The sequence below is a fragment of the Polypterus senegalus genome, chromosome 12 (assembly GCF_016835505.1).
Source record: "Polypterus senegalus isolate Bchr_013 chromosome 12, ASM1683550v1, whole genome shotgun sequence".
Lineage (NCBI taxonomy): Eukaryota > Metazoa > Chordata > Cladistia > Polypteriformes > Polypteridae > Polypterus > Polypterus senegalus.
In genome coordinates, this window is record NC_053165.1 from 52,464,877 (window position 1) to 52,491,077 (window position 26,201).

The following is a 26,201-nucleotide window of genomic DNA, read 5'->3' on the forward strand; positions in this document are numbered from 1 at the left end:
GAGTATATCCTTGTTCTTGTTTCTAAAAGCATTCGGAATTGAGGCCTGGAAAGGAAGGCTTTACTCTTTTATTATTGTGAACTTGTTGTGAGAGATACATTAATTCGAACTGGACTTTGGGTAAGGGTTTTATAAGTAATTCTTGTACTGTTTAAAGATTTTTTTTTCTTTTACAGTATGCAGGTAAAACTTGCCAAGTTCCTTTGTTATCAAGTTGGCTGAAAAGTTCATTGGTGATTTTTTTTTTTTTTTATATATATAAACTGTTAAGTAGTATTTTAAACTACCACACATTCCTCAATTTAAAGAGACTAACTAATAAAATAATTTTAATGCCATTTTGCTTGTAGTTATACGAGGTCTTTCTTGTCATGATATAGTCAAATGGAACTAGTTTCTGGTTTTTGGAGCTGATTTGAATAAGAAAGGCATTAGAGAAGCTGATGACATGACTTTAAGTGAGTTGTGCATTTCTTAAGTCGAGTTGTTTCTCATTCAAAATTTACCACATAACCTTGTTCATTTTTTTTGGGGCAGCAATGTTGCTTAGAGTGTATAAATGACACTTCTGTATTATTGTGTTGCAACCAAGTCTAAAGATAACAGTACCTGGTTTCCATGTTCTGTCTTATAATGCAGTTAGTCATGTTATCATATTTACAAAAACATTACATTGTGCTGCCGTCAGCTCCATGTGGTCCTGACTTGGCTTAAGAAGGTTGTGTTTTACATTTCCATAAGACATTTTAAATACCACAGAAAATGATTGCAATGCTTGGAAATATTGTTTTATTTACAATATGTGCATGTGTTTAAAGAAAACTGAAGCAGACTGTATGGTAGATTGAGGTATTTATTTTTAAGAGCAATGGTGAGAATAGCCCAAACCTACCTGTGACAAGAAACAGGGTTCATTTGTCTCTAAACATTTACCAGGCTTGATTATAAATTTATAAAATGACTCCTGTGTGACCTAGGTCTCTCGAAAGAGAGTTGTGTTTGAAACTGCTCCATTAGCCAGTGGCCAGAACTCCCCTCATGAGATGGTAAAGCACCTCAGCTGGCACCATGCACCCTGGAGTAGCAGCTTTTCTTCACAATCTTCCCTGTTTGTCTAACTCCTTATCTAATGATGGAGACTATGCTCCTTAACCTTCAAAGCAATTTATTTTTGGCCATGTACCTTCAGTGTCATTACTTCAGTAATTAGTGAGCTACTGCAACTCCTTGGCCCTGACCTCTCTTCATATGCAGAGAAGACCCATCTGGAGGTGAGAGCTGAACTTCTCCTAAATATAGGAGAAAGAATTCACTTTGTCCTGCAATACTGTAGTTACCTGCAGAATTCTTAAATATCAGAAATCAAATACTCGGCATTAATGGAATGTACCACTGAGTTAAATGTGCTGCCCCCTTTTTCTGTTTTATTGTGTCAGTAATTCTTATTAGTAAATACTTGCACTTATGGGAAAGGCAACAAAATACTATTCAACTTGGCAAGTTTATTCTTAGGGTGGCGCAGTGGGTAGTGCTGCTGCCTCACAGTTAGGAGACCTGGGTTCGCTTCCCGAGTCCTCCCTGTGTGGAGTTTGCATGTTCTCCCTGTGTCTGCATGGGTTTCCTCCCACAGTCCAAAGACATGCAGGTTAGGTGTATTGGCAATCCTAAATTGTCCTTAAGTGTGTGTGCCCTGTGGTGGGCTGGCACCCTGCCTGGGGTTTGTTTCCTGCCTTTTGGTGGCTGGGATTGACTCCAGCAGACCCCTGTGACTCTGTAGTTAGGATAGAGCGGGTTGGATGATGGATGGAAGTTTTTTTCTTACCGTTTTAGGAAAAAAAAAATACTTAATGAAAACTGACAGTAAATATGGCACCAAGTTAAGATTCTTAACTACCAGCTTTTTAACGAGAAGGTAAAAGTATGAGTTTGTGTGCGCCTGTTTGCCCCACTTTCTTTAGAATTTGTTGAGGAGAATCCAGCCATGAGGTCAAGGCTTCCCACACCGTGCTCATAGGATCTCTGGGTATCTTCTCAAATGTCATCAGTATGTCTAGTTCATGATCCAAGGTTGAAACTGAAATATTTGACATGGATTGTGCATAGAACAATCAGTCTGCTTTACTGTCCACAAACATTTAAATTTCAGCTACTGAATTAATGGATTAATAGTTTTTTTCCCCCCGATGGTTCAAGTCAGTTATTCCCCTCAGACACAGAGAATACATCTATTGGTTAAGAACGGTCTGTTCATTAAAAAAAAAGGCAGTTTGTACATGGTGGAGGCATATAATGGCTTGATGTTTGTCTTATTCGTCCTGTGTCTGTAACAGGAATCTAATTCTAATGCTTAGCCAATAATGCAATTGTTCCCTTCTATATATAAAAGCTGTTTCAGCTCAGATAGAAGATTTTGTAATAAATGTGACTATAACCCATTTTCCAGTATAGGTGTGCAAAAAAGTTCTGAAATTAAAGTATTGCTGTTTGAAAGCATTTTGAATGGCAGAGACAGCTTCATACCAACGCAGTATAATATGCTGAAAATAAGACATAATAGAAGGACCTCTGCTGTGCTGGCAATAAAGGTTGCCTTATTCTTGCACAGGGGTTGCACAAAAAGCGGATTGAGAATATTATACAAGTGGAAAAGAATATAATGGGAGAACAACCTGGTTTTAACAAAATTATACCCACATCCTCGAACTATAAGAGCTAACCTAGTTCTCGTGCATTGTTTACATTATAACGATTCTAAATCATACTGTAACAGCAGGTTAAATCCTCACACTCTGAGAACTGGACCTATGTTAATAATTGTCCAGTTTACCCAGTACAAAAAAGCGAAATGTTTGGAGAAAAAAAAAACACCCTTTTACTGTTCATATAGTGTATGAAATAATGAACTGTAAATACCGCCTGGAGATGATTTTGGGATTGTCTTTACAAGATGAAACTAGAGGTTGGCCTTTTATGCAATACCAGTGGTGACCACAGGATGGTGCGCAAAACTCATTTATTTCCGATTGTTCCACGCTTGCGTTCCTTGCTCATTTTTGTAGTTTCTTCCTTTTTGAGACATTTCACTTTCTATTGGCTCCTTGAGGTTTGAGCTGCTTCTATAAACCATGCACAGAAATATAAAATGGTCATTTTGAATTCGCAAAGTCCAAACAATACGAGACTTTGCAGACTTCTATAATGTACCAAAGCCACAGGTGGAGACAAAAATGCAGGTTATGCCTCAATAATTACATTTATTTTCGCGTGAGGAAAATTCGATTTTTCAACAGCTTGTACCGAGAGACCTCGAAATAATGTAAAATTATATAAATAAGTATACAACAATGAACAATAATATTTACACTTCTTGTATTGAGTTTAAACATATCAAAAGTAAACCAACATTAAACACGTGACTAATGACTGATCAGAATTATTATTGAATAGTTATGATTAAAACGTGTGGATGTCTGTTACTCTTGTTAAAACTATTGATATCAATTGGGATGACGGAGTAATTGCTTTTTATCCTTGGAACCTTGGTGGCAACAATCTGGACTGTGAATGTAGCGGGAGAGTTCTATCCGAGAGAATACATTCTGCTTTCCGCCAATATCGATTAAACAGATTTGGCACTTGACACTTATTTTGATGCTCCATTTTACAATGGTGTTCGTTCTTGCTAACATAATTTCCAAAACTAAATTTATGGCACTAAATGCAAGAATGATACAAGATTGCTTCCTGAGACAGTAGAGGCATTAGTGTAACTGAACACGTGATCTCAGGAAAAATAGTTCAAAGAAGCACTTTAAAAAACCCAGAAAGCTAGACGTATACTTTGTTGTCAGATGTTCATAATTGGACAGTTACCCCGCGACCACAAAATTCTGGAGCTATGAGGCGGAAGCGCCAAACAGTACTCCATCCTTTTATGGCTCAGCCTGTAACAATTAGATGTCATCATTGCCTTCTATGGATATAGCAAAGGCGGCCGATCTCGAGACAGCAGGAGCTCCCAAGATGTGGTAATCAGTTCAGCCTCCGAGGTTTTAATCCCACAATTTTATTTGGCATAAAAAAAGCAAGCTAGGACACATACAAAACTTTATGCATAAATCTGGCTCATTATATTTTATTTAAAAATGTTTATAACACATAGCTCAGATTAAAGTTTTATTGTGACATTCAGTTCGCTACTCTGGCTATGAAACATTTGGAGAAAAACTTTAGTCAATTTGGTGTGGGACTTCAATAACAGGATAAATACTTCGGAACTGAGTGTCCAAAAAATGCAAAATGTACTTTTTGTTTTGTGGCCAAAATTATAAATCAAACCTTTGCATTCTGTACTTCTGTTGAACTTTATTTTAAAATTGTTATATATACAGTACTGGTTCGTGCACATTTCCATGGACAAGCTAGCCAGCTTGCACTGCCACCTCCGTTACTCTCACAGCCGATTATTTCTCTCACAAATAGCTGGGTAAGCTAGAAAATAATTGACCTATGCTCCTCCCACATTCCGAAAGCTTTACCAAGCAAGCCCCCTCCCCAAAAAAAACTGGACACAAATAATTACCTAACATGATAGACGAAACGGCTCCTTGTATACTCAACGCTATAGAGTGCAGCCGCTTCTGCAATTGCTGTTTGCTTCCAGCTCAACAGTTTTCAGTTAGGCTCCTTTGTCTCGCGACTCTGTCCGTAACTAAGCGGATTCAGAGAATAGCCGACTGACAGGGCGGCGGTGTGGATTGGCTAGCAGCTCGGTGTCGATTAGGTCTCACAAGCTGCCTCTCATAGCTGATTGGCTGGCTGTCTATAGAAGTTGATTGACGGGAGCTCGTTTCTTATTTGGATGCACCTTCGCCTAACTGTAATTAAGAAAGCAGTGCGTTCACGTTGTAATTTACAAAATAGATGCCTTTAAATAAGATGTTGATGGTGATGATGGATAATTTTGCTGTTGTCAATAAGTAGGGCTCCCGTTTATTTTTATTCTTTATTATTATTTTGGTTAACGACAGTTCTCATTGATTTATTGTCCGAATTAAACATGCAAATTAAAGATGAGTATTGTCGGTAGATATTGCTACATACTTTATGAACAAGTAATGTAAATTGCATAGTTCATCCCAAAACTATAAACAGCGAAGGTCTAACTTGAAAGAAATGAGAAAGGTTTCAACTGTGAAACATAATGCATTCGAAAATGCTTTCGCAAATGCTTTCGCATGTGGATGCAGAATTAAAATGAAAGGTTTTTATAGGAATATTTTTTCGATGCAGGAGTTATATTCTGTCTTTATATCAATACTGGATTGAATAATTAATAGATGATTCTTTTAAAATCGTCTTGATGGTTATAAACGAACTTCTTTAAGTACATGCTTTTGAAAATACGCCCTCCTTCTCTCCCGCCGACGCTCCAGTGACGTAACACACGCGGAAGTGAGGCTCGGGCGGGCCGCTTCCTGATGCCGAGGTGCTAGACTGGATAGCAGTAAGCAGAACTGGGGTGTTACAGAAAGAAGACAGATCTGCACGCCAGGGCCACTACGAATAGACGCACAACGGCTTAAGTGAGGCAAAGACATCACCGCTGCAATGTCGCACCAGACCGGGATCCACGGTAAGAGACGAATGCATGAAAGATGGGGTCGCCCCAACTTCGGCATCTTAGCTTGACAATCGATAGCAGCCCCCGAGGCGCAAAGCTAGGGCCTCACTTATAGTAAGGCGTCTAAAAAGTAAGGTGTGGCCTTACGGGGGCCGAGAAGCGAAAATGTAAAATAGTGAAGACTAGGAGGCGGTGGGACAGGCTGTTTTAAATGGAATGCTGGTGTGTACAACTAGTGTGATGGGGAGTGTAGACATGTTTACAGAAAGAAGAGGATTGCTAAATGCACAAGCACATGCAGGGCGCAGAGGCTTAAACAAGAACTGTATGGTGAAAAAAAGTTGACTGAATTTGTGCTCCAAAGATAAAAAATTTGTGATTGTTTTACTGAAGCCAATTTCAGATATTTGTGTAATTGAGGTAATGTGGGGATAGGGACCTGGAACCCTATAGATGATTAACTAGGCATGTGGTTAATACACTGAATGAATGCTAGCAAATATCATGTTCTGTGATGTGCACAGATGTATAGGTTGTGGTGGCTCATTAGGGGAGAATGGGCACTTTATGGAACAGAATTGGTTATATTGTAATCCTAGACTCAAATTATTATTTTATTTCTGCGTTTTTAATTTCACAGGACATATGGATGTAACTTTAGGGGTATTATAATATTCACATAAATATTTGTCCATGATTGCTGATTATATTAGATTACCAGAAAGAACACAACACCTTCTTTGCTGCGTATATACTTTGTATTCTTAACACATCTCAACATCATGAAACAGAAAATAAGGGAATTATCATGTAGTTACTTAAAGTACTACAGGAAGAGTTCCCATCAAGTGCAAGAAAAGACCACCTGCCGCCAAGTGCCTATATATTCAGGAATACACTGGAATTGATCATTTGATACCAGAGTTCACAGTTAGACCTTTCAGCAAGGAAAAGTCAAATTATGATCCAGAACCCAGAGTTTTTTTCCGTCTGTCTAATCCTGCCAACTCTATCTATCTATCTATCTATCTATCTATCTATCTATCTATCTATCTATCTATCTATCTATCTATCTATCTATCTATCTATCTATCTATCTATCATGTACGTATGTTTACACCACATACAGAACATGTAGTTGAAAATGCTTTACAAGATAATGATGTTAAAGAAAAATAGTCCTGTATGTGTTAAGGTCTCCCAGTAATAAAAACAAAACAAGAATAATAATGTCTTTTTGCTTTCTACGTGATACAAGATTTAGAAAATTATACCAATAACTTCCTTTTGGATCCCATGTTTTGATATATCTTTTGTTAATAGTGACATTTTTCTTTGCAGAATCAGAAGATTAGAGAGCTGTTCTAGTCCATTCAGAGTTCTGACTTTGAACTTGAATTGAGTTGGGGAAAAATTGCATTCAGCAGTTGCTGTTGATACAAGCAATTTGGCTGTAATTTTTCAGCAACTGACACAGAGTTGGACACTTTAAATTAGCATTATACCCATTGAATATACCCAGCATTGCTTAGGCTCTAATCTTTGTGCAGGCATGTGTAGAATAAAACTCTTGTCAGTAGACCCGACCCAATTGAGTATTCATGGTGCTTCCAAAATCAGTCCCAATCTTGTCTGCTTCAAGTTAGCAGACTCAAATACTCAAATGGAGACTCACTTTAAAAAGCATCTGTGACATTTTTGGGACTCTTTGTTGCTTACAATATGCATAAATAATAGGCAGAAAGTCCTGTGCATTGTGAAAAAACAGTTATTTCATAAGTCTGTAATACTGAAAGTGAGGAGGTGATAACTGAAACAAACCAAATGGAAAAGCTAGCATTATTAGCAAAATAATTGTGAGCAGCTTATGCTAGATTCTACATTATAATGTAATACAAATTAACATGACCAGTACACAGATACTTTTACATTTTCTCTAGAATTAAAAGCAGTTATTATCAACGTTTATATTTTTTTTTAATGGAATAGTATGGAGTAGCCTACCGAGCTTTAACAATGCTTGCAACGTATTGCTGCTTTTTCTCTATTTCTGACAATAGAAAGTAGGTGACTGGTGAGTAAGGCACTTGGAGGAACAAGTAGAAAGGGGCAGGGGTCTGAGCCACTGTAGTTACGTCCCAGTCTATGTGTATAATTTTCTAATTTGTGTTTCATTTAACTTTTTACGTTGGTTGACCGTATTGTGTTTGGAATCTGGTGTAGTTCTCCAAGAGACTGTGAATGGAGCAATAGAGAAGCAAGTGGGTGGATAGCAAAAAATGTCCTGCAAAACAAGCATCCGTGTATGTCGATTAAATATCGCCCATGGGTCCTGATAGCTCAACGGTTAGCCCTAGGAAAGTACAGCATATTCTGTAATCCTGTTGTGGGGTTTGCAGTAGATATTAATTCTTCATGTCTTTTTGAGTTAATTGTAAAAAATTCAAAAACTGTTTTGGTGAATGTAGATGCATTTATTATACTTCAGTGTGTATTTGAAAGCGTGTTTCCAATCAACAATATTAAACTGTGTCCATTTGTGTAATCTTGCAGAAGTCATATTTTGTTCCCTAACTGCCGCCAGTCCCTGTTCTTAATTCTCTTTGCTTCTTTCTGGACTGTAAAAATGTGATTAATTATCATGCAGTAGTAGACGGTTGCGTTCTGATAAATAAGGAAGTGAGAGCTGTGTAGTTTTATGCACAATTGGAGTGAGCCCGTTTGACAATGAAATGTTATGTTAAAACACTTAAAGTTCATTATTGTGTTTTCTAGTTGAATCCATTAGTTTGGCATGATCAATTGTAAAATGATTTTTTTTTTGAGTTTTTAACGGGAAAGAAAATACAACAATATAACCATAATAGTTCATCAGTTCTTGATACTCCTTTTGATATGCAGTAGCTACATTTGAAAGCTAGTATTTTTAGTGGAGCCAGCAGCATTTATGTAAACATGATTCAAGCTTAGACGCATTGTAAACAGATTTATTCAGGTATGCTTAGTAGAGGATGTGAAATTAAATAAATCCTTGAATAATAATTGTGGATGCAGTTGTGGCTGGCAGTAATTTGAGTTTTCGCCAAATTCCTTTTAGTTATATGTGCAATTTGAATCTAGTCCATTGTAATTAATTATTACATTAAGCATAAATATGAAAATGAAAGCAGAAATTGAAATTAAGTGTGTGATTTAGTACAGTGGCACCTGCAGTGGTTTGTAAAAAGTCCTGAGATTTTAAACAGTCTTTTGTTGTCATTTAATAATACCACAGTTGGCAACTATGCAGCAATTTTTCATAACTTGCTTAGCCCATGAAGAGTGAATTAAAACAAAAAATGGCTTTCAAAGTCCATTTATTATTTTGTTTTCCAAAACGTCTTCCTCCCATACCGGGTCTTTAAGGGCTAGTGTCAATACTGAATGCATTTGGTGTGCGAAGTCAAACAAATTTGGACAGAACAACGGTTCATTACTGTGTATTATTGCATATGTCCACCATATGTCCACCATTGGATCATTGTAGAACTGCCATTCTTCCTAACCTGTACACGATTGGTTGTCTTCGGAAGGTAAAATACTAAGAAGTACCCACCAGGATAAAGAAAGAATGTGTGCAGTCTGAATTTTGGAGTCATGAGATGCCTATGCAGTTGATTTGTTGACTTCATGTTGACTTCCCATAAATAAATTCTGACTTCTTGTTTTATAATATAGTAATATATTCCAGGAATTGATATCCGGCATCTTAAAAATTAATATGTGACTCTGAAGTTTGTCAATTCTTTCCATCCATGTTTGTCAAGCAGCCTTTCCATTACACAATAGCAGAGAACTGGAGCTTAATCTAGCACTATAAGGCATACAGAAGATGCAGGAAGATATGCTGCCAACGGAAAGAGAACTAATGATATTATTACATTTTTAGGTAACCAAGGACATCATTTGCAAGTATACATTAAAGCAAAATCTGGATTAATTACATGCTGCACTGCATATTAAGTCATGTACATATTATACAATGCCAGGTTTCCCACAGATTAGTCAAAGAAAAAAAAAATGAAAAAAAGATTAAGTGTACTTTAAGACTGCATAAACAAAAATTGACTGTTTTTTATTTTTGAACCTGAATTTGAAATCGTAAATTTTAATAGGAGATCAAAGGACTTGCCTTTTCCCCAAAGCAGACACTACTACCACCACCACCAGTACTTAACAAGCCAATAATTGAAACAAACGTGTAATCTCTATTTTATAAATACAGTGCATCCGGAAAGTATTCACAGCGCATCACTTTTTCCACATTTTGTTATGTTACAGCCTTATTCCAAAATGGATTAAATTCATTTTTTCCTCAGAATTCTACACACAACACTCCATAATGATAACGTGAAAAATGTTTATTTGAGATTTTTGCAAATTTATTAAAAATAAAAAAACTGAGAAAGCACATGTACATAAGTATTCACAACCTTTGCCATGAAGCTCAAAATTGAGCTCAGGTGCATCCTGTTTCCCCTGATCATCCTTGAGATGTTTCTGCAGCTTAATTGGAGTCCACCTGTGGTAAATTCAGTTGATTGGACATGATTTGGAAAGGCACACACCTGTCTATAGAAGGTCCCACAGTTGACAGTTCATGTCAGAGCACAAACCAAGCATGAAGTCAAAGGAATTGTCTGTAGACCTCCGAGACAGGATTGTCTTGAGGCACAAATCAGGGGAAGGTTACAGAAAAATTTCTGCTGCTTTAAAGGTCCCAATGAGCACAGTGGCCTCCATCATCCATAAGTGGAAAAAGTTCGAAACCACCAGGACTCTTCCTAGATCTAGCCAACCATCTAAACTGAGCGATCGTGGGAGAAGGACCTTAGTCAGGGAGGTGACCAAGAACCTGATGGTCACTCTGTCTGAGCTCCAGAGGTCCTCTGTGGAGAGAGGAGAACCTTCCAAAAAGACAACCATCTCTGCAGCAATCCACCAATCAGGCCTGTATGGCAGAGTGGCCAGACGGAAGCCACTCCTTAGTAAAAGGCACATGGGAGCCCGCCTGGAGTTTGCCAAAAGGCACCTGAAGGACTCTCAGACCATGAGAAACAAAATTCTCTGGTCTGATGAGACAAAGATTGAACTCTTTGGTGTGAATGCCAGGCGTCACATTTGGAGGAAACCAGGCACGCACTTCACCAGGCCAATACCATCCCTACAGTGAAGCATGGTGGTGGCAGCATCATGCTGTGGGGATCTTTTTCAGCGGCAGGAACTGGGAGACTAGTCGGGATAAAGAGAAAGATGACTGCAGCAATGTACAGAGACATACTGGATGAAAACCTGCTCCAGAGCGCTCTTGACCTCAGACTGGGGCGACGGTTCATCTTTCAGCAGGACAACGACCCCAAGCACACAGCCAACATATCAAAGGAGTGGCCTCAGGACAACTCTGTGAATGTCGTTGAGTGGCCCTGCCAGAGCCCAGACTTGAATCCGATTGAACATCTCTGGAGAGATCATAAAATGGCTGTGCACCGACGCTTCCCATCCAACCTGATGGAGCTTGAGAGGTGCTGCAAAGAGGACTGAGCGAAACTGGCCAAGGATAGGTGTGCCAAGCTTGTGGCATCATATTCAAAAAGTATTGAGGCTGTAATTGCTGCCAAAGGTGCATCAACAAAGTATTGAGCAAAGGCTGTGAATACTTACGTACATGTGATTTCTCAGTTTTTTTTTATTTTTAATACATTTGCAAAAACCTCAAGTAAACTTTTTTTTGGAATAAGGCTGTAACATAACAAAATGTGGAAAAAGTGATGCGCTGTGAATACTTTCCAGATGCACTGTATGTGCACTCTGCCTTCTACCTTATTACCTGTCTAGTGTGGGTTAGGACCTTTTTTGCCTTCACAGCAGCCTGCATCCTTTGAGACATGGATTCAACAATTTACTGCAGACATTTCTTTGGGAGTTTGGTCCATACTGACCCAATGGTATAATGGAGTTCCTACAGATTTTTCAGCTGTATATTTATACTGTGATTCTTCTGTTCCACCTTGTCCCTAAGGTGTTCTGTTGGATTGAGATCTGAAGGTTGTGCTTGCTTAGTGCTACAGCCCTGTGTTTCTGCTCTTAGCTGTTAAATGCAGAACCTGGCGTAAGCCCACTTATGTAGCCCAGCCACTTCAGGGTCTGACACTTTGCATTTAGAGATGTCTTCCTGTGCACTACTATTGTGAAGCGTTGTTTATTTGAGTTCCTGTTGCTTTTTTATTGTCTCCAACAGATCTGGCCATTCTCTGCTGTGTGTAATGTTTAAAAGCCCCTGGAGGGCAGCTTTTTCTGAGATGATGAAACCACCATGTTTAGCATCAAGGGTCAAAAGTCTCATTGATTACATGTTCTGCCCATTCAAATGTATGACAACTAAAGCTCTTGAGCATTTCTGCATAGCCACTTAGAGCAGTTGACTGGTGTGTTAATGAACGGGTGTGTGTTGTCTAAACATTGGCACTGTCTATATGTTAGTTTTTCCAGAATCGGAGAATAAGAGTAATTGTAAAACATTACATGTGCAGGAGCAATGTTGAACATTTTCTTGAAATTGCTTCATGGACACTCCTTTCGCTATAGCAAGCAAGTACAGGTGATTTAGCATACTTCAGAATGGTATGCAGATACCCAGCCTGCCACTGCATTCTGTGAGTGTGAGAAAGGCATTTTATCTGAGGTTTTGATAATCTGTTTATATATGTGTATGAACATATATACAGTATAATGTGTGCATATTCATAAAAACGTGTATACAGTATTGTGTGTGTGTAAACTACCATTATATGTGTCCTAAGTATGTTCTTCCCTTACACCTAATGTTGCCAAAGTATACTGTGGACCCAGAGGCCTAGAAGTGGATTAAGTTGTTTTATTTTTTCAGGTTTAGAATATTTTGGCAGCTCTGCTTTAATGCTCTGAAGTCACGAGGCAATGAAGAGTTTTTGATTCATTTGTACATCATTACAAAAATAGTTTATTTCCCTATATTAATCAATATCTGTGTGTATTAGTTTTAAATTACCTTTGAATAATTTTGAATCTTCTTTGCAACATTATTAATCACAAGCTCCAGATTTTGTGTTGTCTGGCAGTGGCTGCACCCCACTCCTTACACCCATGAACACTACACAGTGTCATAATGCTCATACACATAGAAATGCTCTCTGATAAAAGGTTAATTTAGAGTCTCCAAACAATTGAACGCACACTTGTTTAGCAGTTGGGAGGAAAGCTTAAGGTCCCAGGAAATCTAATGCAAACACTGGAAAAAAATTGGAGCCCAAGCGGACATTGTCTGAGCTTTGACATGTGGAATTGCAGCAGCTCCTATAGTCGCTCTGTGGCGATTTGTTCTTTAACCTCCATTTGCCTTGGTTGCAGTGAATTAAAAGGCAGGCATAATACTGCAAGTAATGGCCTGCACAGTATTGCACAACATTCATATCTGTGCTGTGTCTGGTCTATCTGCAGGAACTTGGCTACATTCTTTACTGTTTTTAAAAGTATACATGTTACATGTTTACCACAGTGTCATAACATCTTGTTGGAGAGACTAAAGGTATAACTTATTTTTATATCTGACATGTTTGCCTAAGTTAGATTGTTCTCTTTCATCATATTTGTGTTTGTTTCTGAGTAGTAAATAACTAAATAAAGCACAAGAACAGAAGGAATTCAATGTCTGTTTACCTCAAACCATGTGCACCTAGTCTTTGGAAACTTTTTTTTGTATGATAGGAGTTGTAAAATGAATATGCATTCTGTGGTTGTTGCCTTATTAACTAACCTGGGAACAGCTAATTTAGTTTAGAGTAGCATGTGCAATTCGCTGTTTATATTAATACCATACAGCTTCTCATGTGATGAGAAATATTATTATCCCTGAGCGTGCATACTTAGGTTAATACAGAAAAAACAAGTTAGCATTATTGTTGCGTTACTGATAATCATGTATTTTTGTCTCCGTGCCCTTGTTAAGCATTTTAAAAGAATTACACAATTTTAAGCTACTGCAATTAGAATAAAAAAAATTGTCATTTGAACATATATAGATTTGTTTTTATGCAGTTGTTAGTTTTAGTTATAATTCCAAAGTTAATGTAGAATAATTCAAACTAGCTATTTAAGTAATGAATGTCTGTAGTAATAATGGAATAATTTTTAAACATTTTCAAATTCTCTAACAACCACTGGCAAAAAGCATGAAATGCCCCTTATATTCCTATACAAATCCACCCAGTTAAGAGGATGATTAGTGTCAGTGTACTGAACACAGCCAGACAAGATAACAGCTTGATAGTGATTACCTGCACAATATACCTTGATGGTTGAGAAATGATTGCGTTTCACAATTGCTGTAATTTGGATGACTACACAGTCTTGCTACGAACAGTCCTTTCTGTCTCGTCCCAAAGATAATCAGTAAGGTTGAGATCTGGGGACTGTGCAGGCCATTTAAGCAATGAAAGCTCAGTCATGTTCCTGGAACCAGTTGTTGGTAATTCTTGCCTAATTACATGATGCATGGCCGATAGATAGAACTTTTATTTGCTCTTATTATGCTGTATGTCTTGATTGGAGTGGTTAAACTGTAGCTGTGAAGGGATAAACTTGGTCAGCAATTATGTTCAGACACACTTTGCCATTCAGACGTTCTTCATGGGCATAAGGGACTCTAATATGCATCAAAACATCATTCCTCATACCATTACACTGCCACTATGCACCTGTACTATTAATACCAAACAGTATGGTTCCATTGACACATGTCGCTTATGCTAAATGCTGCTAATTCCTTTTGTGTGATGCTGGAGGATCCTTGATTCATCTGACTCAGCAAAATTTGTCTATTGTTAGTGGTCTTTTGATGCCTTTTGAACCCATTGGAGATTGGCACCCAACATAGCCTTTGAGTGTTGTAGCCCATTTGAGACGAAGACCAGTAAATGGTTGTATTGTGAGATGACATTCTGTACACCAGTGTTGAATTGAAGGTTGAGATTTGCTTGGCTGTGACCCCTTTGTTTGTACAATTATTACCAATCTCCTTTGAGGAGTCAGACATTTTTGTCCAGAAAGTCACCAATTTTTGGTAGTTTTTTTTTTTTTGCTAATTATAGCATTTTTTAGTACTCCTTTGAAGTGCTTGTTCCCTATGATGACAGCTATTTGAAGATGCTAAAGCTGACATGCCTAGACCGAACTACCATGTCCTGTTTGGTTTCATTAAGGTCACTCATTTTGCTCATTTCAATGCTTAATGCTAGAAATGTTCTGTTGCCTGATTAATACCACACCCTGCTATCGCGTAACGTTAGATGTATTGAAATTCACTTTTGTGTAAAAGTGGTGGATGTAAATAATAAACTGGTAATTCAGTCTAAACCTCACTTATTTTGATTCTTACCAAAAGAGTCAAGCTGCCAGCACAAATACTCATCAAGCACATAATGCCACTTAGAAATCAAATTCAGTTCAATGGTGAAGGTCACTGTAAGAAATTTAAAGCTCCTCACCCTCTGTGTATTCTCCCGTTGCAGATGGCAATGTGGTCTTTCTGCTTCCTAAAGTCTGACCAAATCTGTAATTTTGCTGACATTGAGGGTCAGATTGTAGCCCTGACACCACTTTGTCAGCAGGCAAACCACTTCTCTCTATGCTGTGGTGCCCTATTTGGTGATCAGGCCTACAATGGTCCCATCCTCAGTAAATTTTGTGATGGAGTTGGAGCTGTGGCTGACCAACCAGTCATAGACAAACAAGGCATGCAGAAGGGTGCTTAGCACACTACCCTGTGGAGTGCCTTTGTTTTGAGTCAGCATGGAGAGTGTGATGCTGCCAAACTACATATGTACTACAATGGAAACAGGACCCTGGCATTGCAGTTTTTATGACCAAAAATATTGTCGATGTGTTATGGATTTCAAGGAATGTAGACCAGTTTTGGCAATCTGTAGACTGGAGATGATAATTACTGTATGGAGTACCCTATTTAATGTGTACCAGTATTAGTCTGTAGTAATTCACAATACACTTTTGTTTTGTTTGGCACAGGCATAACTGTGGTCCTTTCAAGCAGAGAGGGCCCACAGATCCTGTCCGCAATATATTAAAGATGTCACTGAAGATGCAGGCTAAGCTGCTACAGATTTTTCATATATGATCTGAAATCCATCTGGACCAGGTGTCCTATAAAAATGAACTTGTTTAAAGATCCTTTTGTCTTGTACAGAAACCACGAAGTATGGATAGTGCAGTGCTGCAGGTAATCCAATTGTGAATGGCTTGTTATCAGGATCAAAGTGGGCATAGAAAGCGTTAAGTAAATCAAGATGAGAAAGAGTGCCTGAGAGCAGAATAGATTTTACTTTATAGTCTGCATGCAAATCTAAACCCTGCCAAAGTTTGCATAAATCATATCAACTGTTAAATTCTGTCTCTAGTTTACACCGTTAGTGTTTTTTTTTAGCCATTTTGATTTTTTTCTGGAGCTTGTGCATTTCTGCCTGTCTTCAGTATATTCCTAATGTCACTGGTGACCCATGGTGTGTTATTAGGAATGATACAGGTTTTTTTTCATTGGCACACAGTTGTCCACACATTTTTTGATGATTCCTTTTATGATGAATTATATAAATCTGATAAGGAGTTTCTCTTTTCAGCTTTTTCTCTGTTTCCTTGGTCCAGCAGTGTGCCAGTTTTTCAAGCTTCGATCTCGGCTCATAAAAGCTGTCAGCAGACGTACTGACAGCTTGAAGTGCCCAGCAACAATAAATAATCTCACCAGGTGTAAACACTTATATTCTGGAATTTTTTTGTATAAATTGTATATAGAAACCAAAAAATGGAGAACTCCCATGGGAGGTAAAATGGATGACTCTTGATCATTAAATGTTCCAGATCAGGTGAAAAGTTTATAGGAACAATTCTGACATTTGTGTGCCAGTCATTATTCACCATAAAAGACACAGTTCCTGCTGTGCCTTTACTTTAGTTTTGTTTGATCCCCGTCATAAATTCAAAAGCTGTCTCACAGTATTGCAGAGTCGGGTGTCTTAGCATGGTTTCTTTTAATGAAAGGTCATCAAGGGTGTGATAAAATGAAACATTTTCTAAATAATGACATTACCACCACTCTGTTGGACTGTTTTGTGTGTGGTTCTTATTGTGTGCTAAAAAGGCTGTGGCTCTTACTTCTTCTTACTTATGCCACAGCATTATCTGTTCCTCTCCTGGAAATTGCTGCTCTGAGTCTGTTTCTGCTTGGAAGACAAAAAAAAAAAACGCACCTAAATGTGTGGTGAGTAACTTGACAAGATTCCTTTTCAGTATGCTCCATATGAAACAGAGAGATTGGCCTCGAGACTATGACAAAATTGCATATTTTGAGTTAACATTATTAATATACTAATTTCCAGAAGTAATTTTGTAGTTCGTAATGGAAACCTGATGTGTTCAAATATCGGCTTGTTTACTGTTTTCTGTCAAACATTTAGTTTAGAATTGTATGTATTAATCTGCAGTATTTGTAATAAAACCAAATATACCTACATCACATATATGAAAACACAAGGGTCATTCCATGTCAAATCAACCAGTTTTTCCAGAAATCCCACGCATTCTAATCTCAAAGTTCAGATGGAATGGAACCAGTGTGAGATTTTTTATGGTTACTGGAGTGCCAATTCTGCCACCAACCCCCAAGTATAGTTTGTAACAAAATCAAAATGTTTGTACCAGAAGATGTCATTTGGTAAGAGCAGGAGTTCAAAAATGGGGGAAAAAAATAGTTTGTGTCTTTTGACTTTGCTGTGTTTAGGTTTTCAGAACACATACATCTAACTGATACAGCCTGCAGAAATTTGTTCCATGTTTTAGACACCTACACAGGGCTTTTCAAAAGGTTATAAACAAACACGAAACTGCATCAGAGTTTGACCAGCTGACCTCTCAAATGTGAAAACAATCATGCTGGGTCTAATTTTCAGACTGGCTTAATGCACTGTGGGAATGTCCAGACATTTTAAAATTGTTTTTTCTGTATCCTACATCGTCCCTTCTTTAAAAAAAAGACAAGTCTTACTTTTTCTTATGCAGATCTTTCATTTTTATTTTACATTCTAGATATATGTTAAATTCCCCATTTGTCAGTAATGATAATCATCAAGCTCTTCATCACAGCGTTGGATATTTGATTAATGTAAAAAAAATCGGCAAAGGCACATTGAGCACAACACATGAACAACAGCTGCTTGACTTATCATTAAATGCAGCACTAGTTATTATGAAATGTTAACATCTTGGTATTACAGCAGCAGGAATGTGACCCATTTCATTTTTGTTTCAATCGAAGGGCAGAGTGTCTTTGAGATCAAGATTGTACTGTAGCCCTCATACCCCCCACCCCCCTTTCCATTGTAGGTGAAATAAGTAGTGCAATGACACACTGTAATGGCATCTAACAAATATTGTCTCTAGGTGGCCAATTGAAAGACTCTGTAAGATATTTTGGATGCATGAAACATATTGGGATATCTGATTCCGCTCAACTCTTGTCACAAATTGCATCAATCAAACATTTTTCATCATACATGCACCCAACATAGCCTCCAATACAACATTGGTCTAATGTGAGGGACCTAACTGATCCATCAGGAGTGTGATCGTGAGAGAGGGCAGGGAATATTCGGACAGTCAATTGACTGTCCTCACCAGACACCTGGCTGACTTTGAGTTTGTCATTTTCTGTAGGGATGTAATCATGGCATTCTCAAGTACCAAGTACTCATTTGGCCATGGAATCGCATTCTCTATTCAGCAGCATGAGAGAGTACATGTATGTTGGTTACAAATAAGTGTTTCTGAGGCCTAAACATATCTAAGCCAAAAACCTACATTAAATAAATATAACAGGTGACTGACTACCTGTTGAAGCTCATCGAGAGAATGCCAAGAGTGTGCAAAGCAGTAATCAGAGTAAAGGGTGGCTATTTTGAAGAAACTAGAATATAAAACATGTTTTCAGTTATTTCACCTTTTTTTTGTTAAGTACATAACTCCACATGTGTTCATTCATAGTTTTGATGCCTTCAGTGAGAATCTACCAATGTAAATGGTCATGAAAATAAAGAAAACACATTGAATGAGGAGGTGTGTCCAAACTGTTGGCCTGTACTGTACGTGCAAAGTCTGAGCCTGCTCGGTGGTTTAGTTCTTGAGCTATGGACTTATGAAATTTGATAAAATTCACACTCAATTCTCCTCAGTAAACTGGCTGTATCTTGGAAAGTATTGATCTTATATCAAAAACGTTTTACAGAGGGTCTCCTGATCAACATGGGCACACCTGGTCATTTTTCCAGAATTTTTTGAGTCCGAAATGCATGGGCCATTGGTTGATTTGACATGGAATGACTCACAAGTAAAGTCAATTGAATTGTTTTTTACCGGTTGAACTAAACTGTGAAAGAGTAGTGATGATATACAGATTACTCCTAAAGTTTTTATTGTCTTTTTTTGTATCTAACTGGACTTTTGTGGCAGGTTCAACTTCCCCCAAGTTGGCATCACATCATTATTAGAGTTGCCCATGACATATAATTTCTTTACAGCTTGGTCAAAATGTTCTATTTTTGACTTACATGCTTGCAGGGGGATGGGAGCCTATATCTCAAGCATAGGGCACAATGCAGGATCAGTCTCCAGACAGCTCTAGTCCATCACAGAATTTTCTGAGGATTTTCTCATACAAAATGCAAATCCCAGGTCACACAGCAGTCAGTTTGAGACAAACAAGTATACTGGTAGATATTATCAGTTGGACAATTAAAAAGATGACCACATTGCAACACTCCCTTCCCTCCAAAATAAAATATGTTACATATACACCACCAATGATTCAATTCAAAGCTGCATTATTGCTTACCATAAGCTCTTCAATTTAACAGATTTGATCTCTGTGAAGGACTTCAGAGCAGCATCTCTTTTTGATTTTACTTGGTAAATAATATCCATCATCAGAAACAGACCCTCCTTGGGATTTTGCGTGTACAGTTCTAATTTCCACTGTCCCTTCCACAAAACAAAATGGCTCGTGTCATGGTCATTTTTTATTCTATGCCATCCTTCTTTCAAAGCATATCATTCCTAATTGTCTTTAAAATAAGCACAAAACTGTACAATCACATATTTACATAAATACAATAAGGAGTATAAACTGATAATTAGAGTACCACATGTGGCAGTGCTACATATGACTCTCCCTTGGGCCTAAGTGAAGTTTTGTGTTTGTCACATGCAAAGTATCAGGCTTAACTTTAGTATCAGTTGTCCATTGCACGTGGTAGTTAATAGCGACTTACATTTTTAATTATCATAGCTGGCCCACTACTTTTTATGTAATTTGATTGATTTTGTGGTAGCTTTAGAGCGATAGTGGATCTATAGCCAAACTTGGTCACCCACCAAACAGGGCACATTCCCCCTATGTATCTTACAAGGCTTATTTGGCATGAGAATGACATTCTGTCTGCTACAACATGGCAGTTTCATTGGACACCAGCCAAATTACTTTTATATACAGTGACTGCTTGTTCTAATTTTTAATGTTCTTTTTGTGCCTAGATATGTCTCTAATGATCATATTAATGATGTGATACCTATACATTGCTTTTCCTTTTTCTTTATGCAGCTTCTTTGGAACAGACAGGGAAACTCATAAAATAATAAAGTGTGGGGTGAAACAAAATCCAAGCTCTTCTCTGGAGTATACTCCTTGATAACTGATTAATTATTGAGCCTTCGTGCCACCTTTCTGTCCTCAGCTCAGTTACCTGTATAACAAGAGTAGTTCCTGTCTCTTAGGCTGCATCATTCTTAACAACGGGTGCCTGAAGTTTCATTGCCCGTAAATGTTTAGGGGCAACCCCCTTCATAAACTTATTTGTGCCTGTGTGAATGCAACATTACATTATCCACGATTATATAACCAGCAAAAGCTTGTGTCCAGAAAGGAATGAATCCTGGCGAGGAAACTGACCAATTATACATTTTTTTAATTGAATGAGCAGATATGTGGACTAATGGACTAATTGACCAACTGACTACATCAGAGGCCTATGCACTTAAAAAAAAAAAAAAAAAACCTTAAAGGACTTTCTCTAGTGATTATTATCTTATCTGTACATTTTATTAGTTCATTGTTCTCTTCTTTCAGGGTTAATTCATTTCGGGTGTATTCATTTTGCTAACATTTGAACAAAAAGGTTGTTAAGAAGAAAGAATAAAATCACTTTGCTGTCCCAATATAAGCCATTTTGAGTATTTCTCAGTTTCTTTGTTAAACCTTGCCTAATGAAGGGGCCTTAGCTGCCTCGAAAGCTTGCATTTTTAATCTTTTTAGTTAGCCAATAAAAGGTGTCATTTCACCCTACTTCCTCCTGTATCAATCTATGGCTAAAACGGTACAACGCTCTACTGCTATGTTTTTAACTGTAATAGACAAAAAATATTTTCTGTAGCATGATAAATAATTGGTGACAGTTACATTACTTAAAGCGAGGCATTAACTTCTTATTGATCTAATGCAGAACAGACAATTTACTACGCCCTAAAAAAAAGATGTGGTTTTGGTAATATTTTTAAGAATTGAGATATTTTACACTATTTTCGTAATAGAAGATGAAATTGGCATTTTATATGGTTTAAAAGGTATTTGTAAACAGACGACCCTTCAAGGTAGCAAGTGTTGTCAAGGGTATTTTCCAGTGACCTGATTGTGGACACTGACCAAGCCATATTTCTACTGGATGATTGATCTTGTCAAACCTCATATGATGCCAGTAGTATTTTTAGAGCTGTCTATTAGACAGAGAGTTTTTCTTTGGCCTTGTTGACAGCTATGTGTAATTCAGTGTGTCGCCTAGCAGACTTTTTCAGAATGCAATAGCTGACATTACTATAAAATGCTACCCCACGCTAGTGTGTTCTATCTTACAGGCACTTAAGGCAATTAGGGTTTAATGGCTTTAAATTCTTTTGTTTAAATTTTTCATTGGAATTTTCTGTTTACGTTGGCAGTGAATTATCATGTACCGTTACCAATCCTAATGGTAGGGAGAAACTAGGCAGCTTCTGTGACTTAGTAGGGATAAATTGTTTCTGTATTTCATCTTCCATCACCTGAGTCCCAACCACCGTCCCCCCTTCCATCTGAGAAGACGCAGACTGCTAAATTTGGGTGGCTCTGATTGCAGCTGTATATATCATGTTCTCTTTTTCAGGATCACATGTGACTATTGCGTTTTAAAACTGGACCTCTGGCTGCCTTCGTCAGAAGGATTCAGGATTTAGTGCTGGCTAGCAGGAATCAACTCTGTTTTTTAATTTTTCTTTGTGGCAGTAATCGCCCTTCAAAATTTTTTTTTTTTTTCTTTACACACCTTCACTTGGAATGTTTGGTTAATTTTAAAGCTGTGGCAGTATTAACTTCAATTTTGGAAGCCAAATATTGCTTAAGATTTTTATTTTATTTTTTTTAATTTTGGGGTGGGGGAGGGGTTTTTTAACCAATAGAATTTTTGCTTGATTTTTATCATCATGTTTTTGGTTCTTCTAGCAACTCCAGAACTCAAGGAATTCTTTGCCAAAGCACGAAATGGATCAGTGAGACTGATTAAAGTGGTCATTGAAGATGGTGAGTTGTGTCCCTTATTTATTTTTTATTTATTCATTGTTTTAATAATTTAGGCCATTTTTGTTAAGTGTCCTAGTGTTCTGCAACTAGTATTTATTTGGAAACTCTTAAGTAGTTTCTGCACAAATCTTCTATTGGTATAAAGCTTTTTGTCTTGAATTTGAGTTATAATATTAAAACAGGGAGAAACAAGTAGTGTCTAAAATGTCCAGCAGTTCCACTAAAGTTATTTCATGGAGCTGAAAAAAAGTAATAAATGTTTTAACAAATTTTCAGAGCCATCTTTATTCCTTGCCGGTTAATTGTATTTTAAGAGCTGTACTCATGAAAAGCTTATGTCTGCTTTTCATTTCCTGATTCTAAAGTGTGTGTGCTTAGATAGATAAAAGTGTATTTGTCCCAAGGAGGAAATTTAGATACTTGTCTTCCACTTTGTTTTCAAATCAATAGATTTTTTTATCTTTAGTTTGCTATTAACTGGGTGGCTGGCCTCTTCCTCTTTGATTATGATTCACAGTGTGTGTGAAAAATCTGATTTTTCTTGGCTTGGAGGAATACCCAGAGGGCTTTTTTTATTGAAACTTTCAGATCTGTATTTGCTCCTTTAAAACCATAAGCATTTCTTGAAAAAGGGTATGTTCATGTTGTTGGCTATAATTTTGTTTAATTGATCTATCTAGATTTCAATACAGATTTATGAATTTTAAAGAGCTTTATTAAAATTGGAGGAATACCCAGAGTATGGTGTGGTGTTTTTTGAAAAGGAATAGGATGATTATCCCCTATCATTTAGAAAGTAGTGTTTTCATTACATGTTGTTTATTACCCACCCAAGATGAATAAATATTGAAATGTTTTGATCTGTTAGGTTGTGGCAAAGTTGCAGCTAAACTAAGAGACAGATAGTGGCTTCTTTGTTGGCTCCTGTAGTTAAACATCATATTACAGCTGATTATGTCCAAAAGTGTGTTATATGTATACCTGCTGAAATGAGAAAATATACATTTGCAAAAAATAGCTTTACTCATTGTTAAAGAAAGTATTTAATGTTTTAAAAGGAAGCTTTTTTTTCACTTGGTAACTCTGAGCAACACACACCATACAGATTTAGACATACTTTAAGTTAGTTTCAGCCTGCAGAAATAAGAATTTAGACAGATACAAAAATAAAACCTGCTATAACATTGTTGGTTAGTGCTTCGGAAAATAGTAGATGCATTGTAGTCTCTGGTTGAAAAGTATTACAGTGTTTCTGTGTCACAATTACCTTATTTAGCAGTTTAATTGCATTAACCATAATTGTACATTTGATTCTGTTTGTGGTTATTTCTGGACAAACTTTTCTCATCCTAGAAGTTTAACACTGAAGTCAGATTTTCAGATGATGCATGTGGTTAAGTATTAACCACTTTAATTTCTTTTACTTTTATTTCTGTTTTTATATCATAGAGCTTGAATGTGTTTTTGAATTGGAGACAAAACCTGTTTTGCAATTGGGTAACCCATTTGACACTTGTACCCAAGGTGTATAAATCAGCAGATGCCTACTTTCTCGTAGGTAATAGGTTTACAACATTGTAACGCACAGACATAAGCACAAGGGCAAGTACTTTGTGGTTCTAAATAGACATTTGTTGGGTATTCATTGAGACAAGTATCATTTTTGTTCTTTGCTTCACTTCAAAGCTAAGTGCCCCTCAAGGTAAGAGTTTGGGAATCAATGATGGACTGTTCAATAGTTAAACTTTAACCAAATTTTGCTCTGGATAACAAGCCCCTTAAAGTTCATCAATCTATTTTCTAACCCATTCAGGGACAATGGTGTTGAAGCCTACCTTGGCACAATTGGGTGAAACCAACCCTCAGAGGGGCACCACCCAATTACAGGGCATATTAACTTACATACACACATACAATATACTGTGATAATTTAGAATTGTTCTTCAACCCAACCAACATGTAATTGTATTGAATCTGTTTCACTGTTCAAAAGATCTAAACTTTCTGAATTGAGATTAAAATAACATTAAACATAGTAGACTAATGTTTTTCAACATTTTGGTCTTTTGAGAAAAAAAATGTCCAAAGGATGTTGGCATCTTTCTTAATAGATACAGTAATTCTTATTTAAGCTTCCGTGTTTGACACTAGTACTTTTGTTCTTTAAAATCTATTTTGAAATGAATAACTGTCTACTGATCATTTCAATATTGGATACAAAGCACTGACTCATTTTTTTAAGCTATAATAAAATATATTTTATTGTTCTATCCTCATCTCAGAAAACAGAAAAGTTCAAGTGATTTATTCTTTTCTCTTGCAGTCTTTAAATGCTGATATGCTGTGCACATTGTATTGCATATTTATTAAAATGATTAATAATACAAAAGGAAAAGTAAACAAAACATGACCAGATTGTACTTTGCTTCACTTGCATTCAATTTTCATTAAATTAAAAGGTTGTTTTTGTAATTAAAATATAATTATTTCCTGCGCATCTGTTTGTTAGTGTTTTATATCTGTCAATTAGAAGTCACAGTGGCAACAGTCCATCCCATGCCATTACATTCAATAATACTCCTGGGCTGATTGGTTTCCTCTTGTTTTTCCAAACACTTTGGCTTATTTTTTTTTTTTCCCCAAAACTATTAAGTATCCCACTCTTAATAGATGGTGTCTTGCACTTAATAAGATAACAGGATTCACTAATATATTTATTCCTGTTTTTTTGATGTGACAGGAAGTACCAACATTCTTTTGCAATTATGTTTGGTACAGTCCTCTAGCATACCTGTAACCATGTTTAAGTATCATTCTTTGTGTTGATCAATCTTAGCTCGGAGACTGTGCATGGAGACTAGTTTTCACTAGAAACTAAATTGTCAATTTTTATTGTAATTTAAGTTTAACAGCACTTGGTAATAAGAATTCCAGTATCCTTGTAATATGTAGCAAAATATCAAATGACAAAGACAACCACAACAACATTTATTTAGAGCACATTTTCATCCACAAAAGCAGCTCTAAAGTGCTTTAAAATAGATTCCAAGAGGAACTGAATATAGGAGAGAAAAAACAAATCTTGATTTTGCAAAATAGTCTGCAGAAATCCTGCAAAGTTAAGTGCAGTTGCTGTTGGAACTCCAACTGGCAGTGCAATCAGAAAGTATGCAGACCCTTTCACTTTGCAGCTTAACAAAATGTGAGAAGCCTTATATAGTAGTCTGAATACTTGTGTCAATAGCAGTTTCCTAACTTTAATAAATTTGCAAAAATTCTGAAATGCTATTTTTTTTCTGTTCATTCTGGGAATGTAATGTTGCTAAATGAGAAATGATTTTAAGCAATTTTAGAATAAGGCTACAAAACAAAGAAATGTGAAAAAAGTGAAAGGGTCGGAGTACTTTTCTGAATGCTGTATAATTGACCTTGTTTGTGTGTTTTTTTTATTTTTTTTTATTTGCCGAGGTCTGGCTTCTTGCATTGTGTTAGCAAGCGGGCACAGTTAAGCAGAAGCTACTTCTTTAAATGCTTTTCTATTGTAAATTTCACTTTAAGGTAGAAGGCTTAAAGCAGTTGCTGAACAGTTCAAATGAGGGGTGCAGGCCCAGTGGAAAATATTTGCAGAGCCTATTGGAATGTAATGTGCTTAGAATAGAACTCTTTTAGACTCTTCAAGTCCCTGGGAATCCCCCCCAGCCTCACAAGGACAACTGTATGGTCAAGGAGAGACAGGTGACGATAAGTTTTCTAGTCCCTGTTTACAGCTGTATGGCGACTAGGTAACAGCTATTAGTACTCTCTGGAGAGATAGCACTAAAGCCTATTTGTGTCACTTTG

The 26,201-nt window shown here is 37.0% G+C and overlaps 1 protein-coding gene across 3 annotated transcripts in view; it reads left to right on the top strand.

Annotated features, from left to right (window-relative positions):
- Positions 1–5,452: 5,452 nt before the first annotated feature.
- The window catches only part of LOC120540439 (twinfilin-2), a 44,300-nt gene continuing 23,551 nt past the window's right edge, over positions 5,453–26,201 (top strand). The window contains exons 1-2 of one of the 3 annotated variants that reach the window (XM_039771253.1): positions 5,453–5,635; positions 22,284–22,361. In XM_039771253.1, the coding sequence (XP_039627187.1) occupies positions 5,611–5,635; positions 22,284–22,361 (103 nt within the window). In that variant the 5' untranslated portion in view covers positions 5,453–5,610. The remainder of the gene's footprint in view (positions 5,636–22,283; positions 22,362–26,201) is intronic. The other 2 variants (XM_039771254.1, XM_039771255.1) reach the window with 2 other exon arrangements.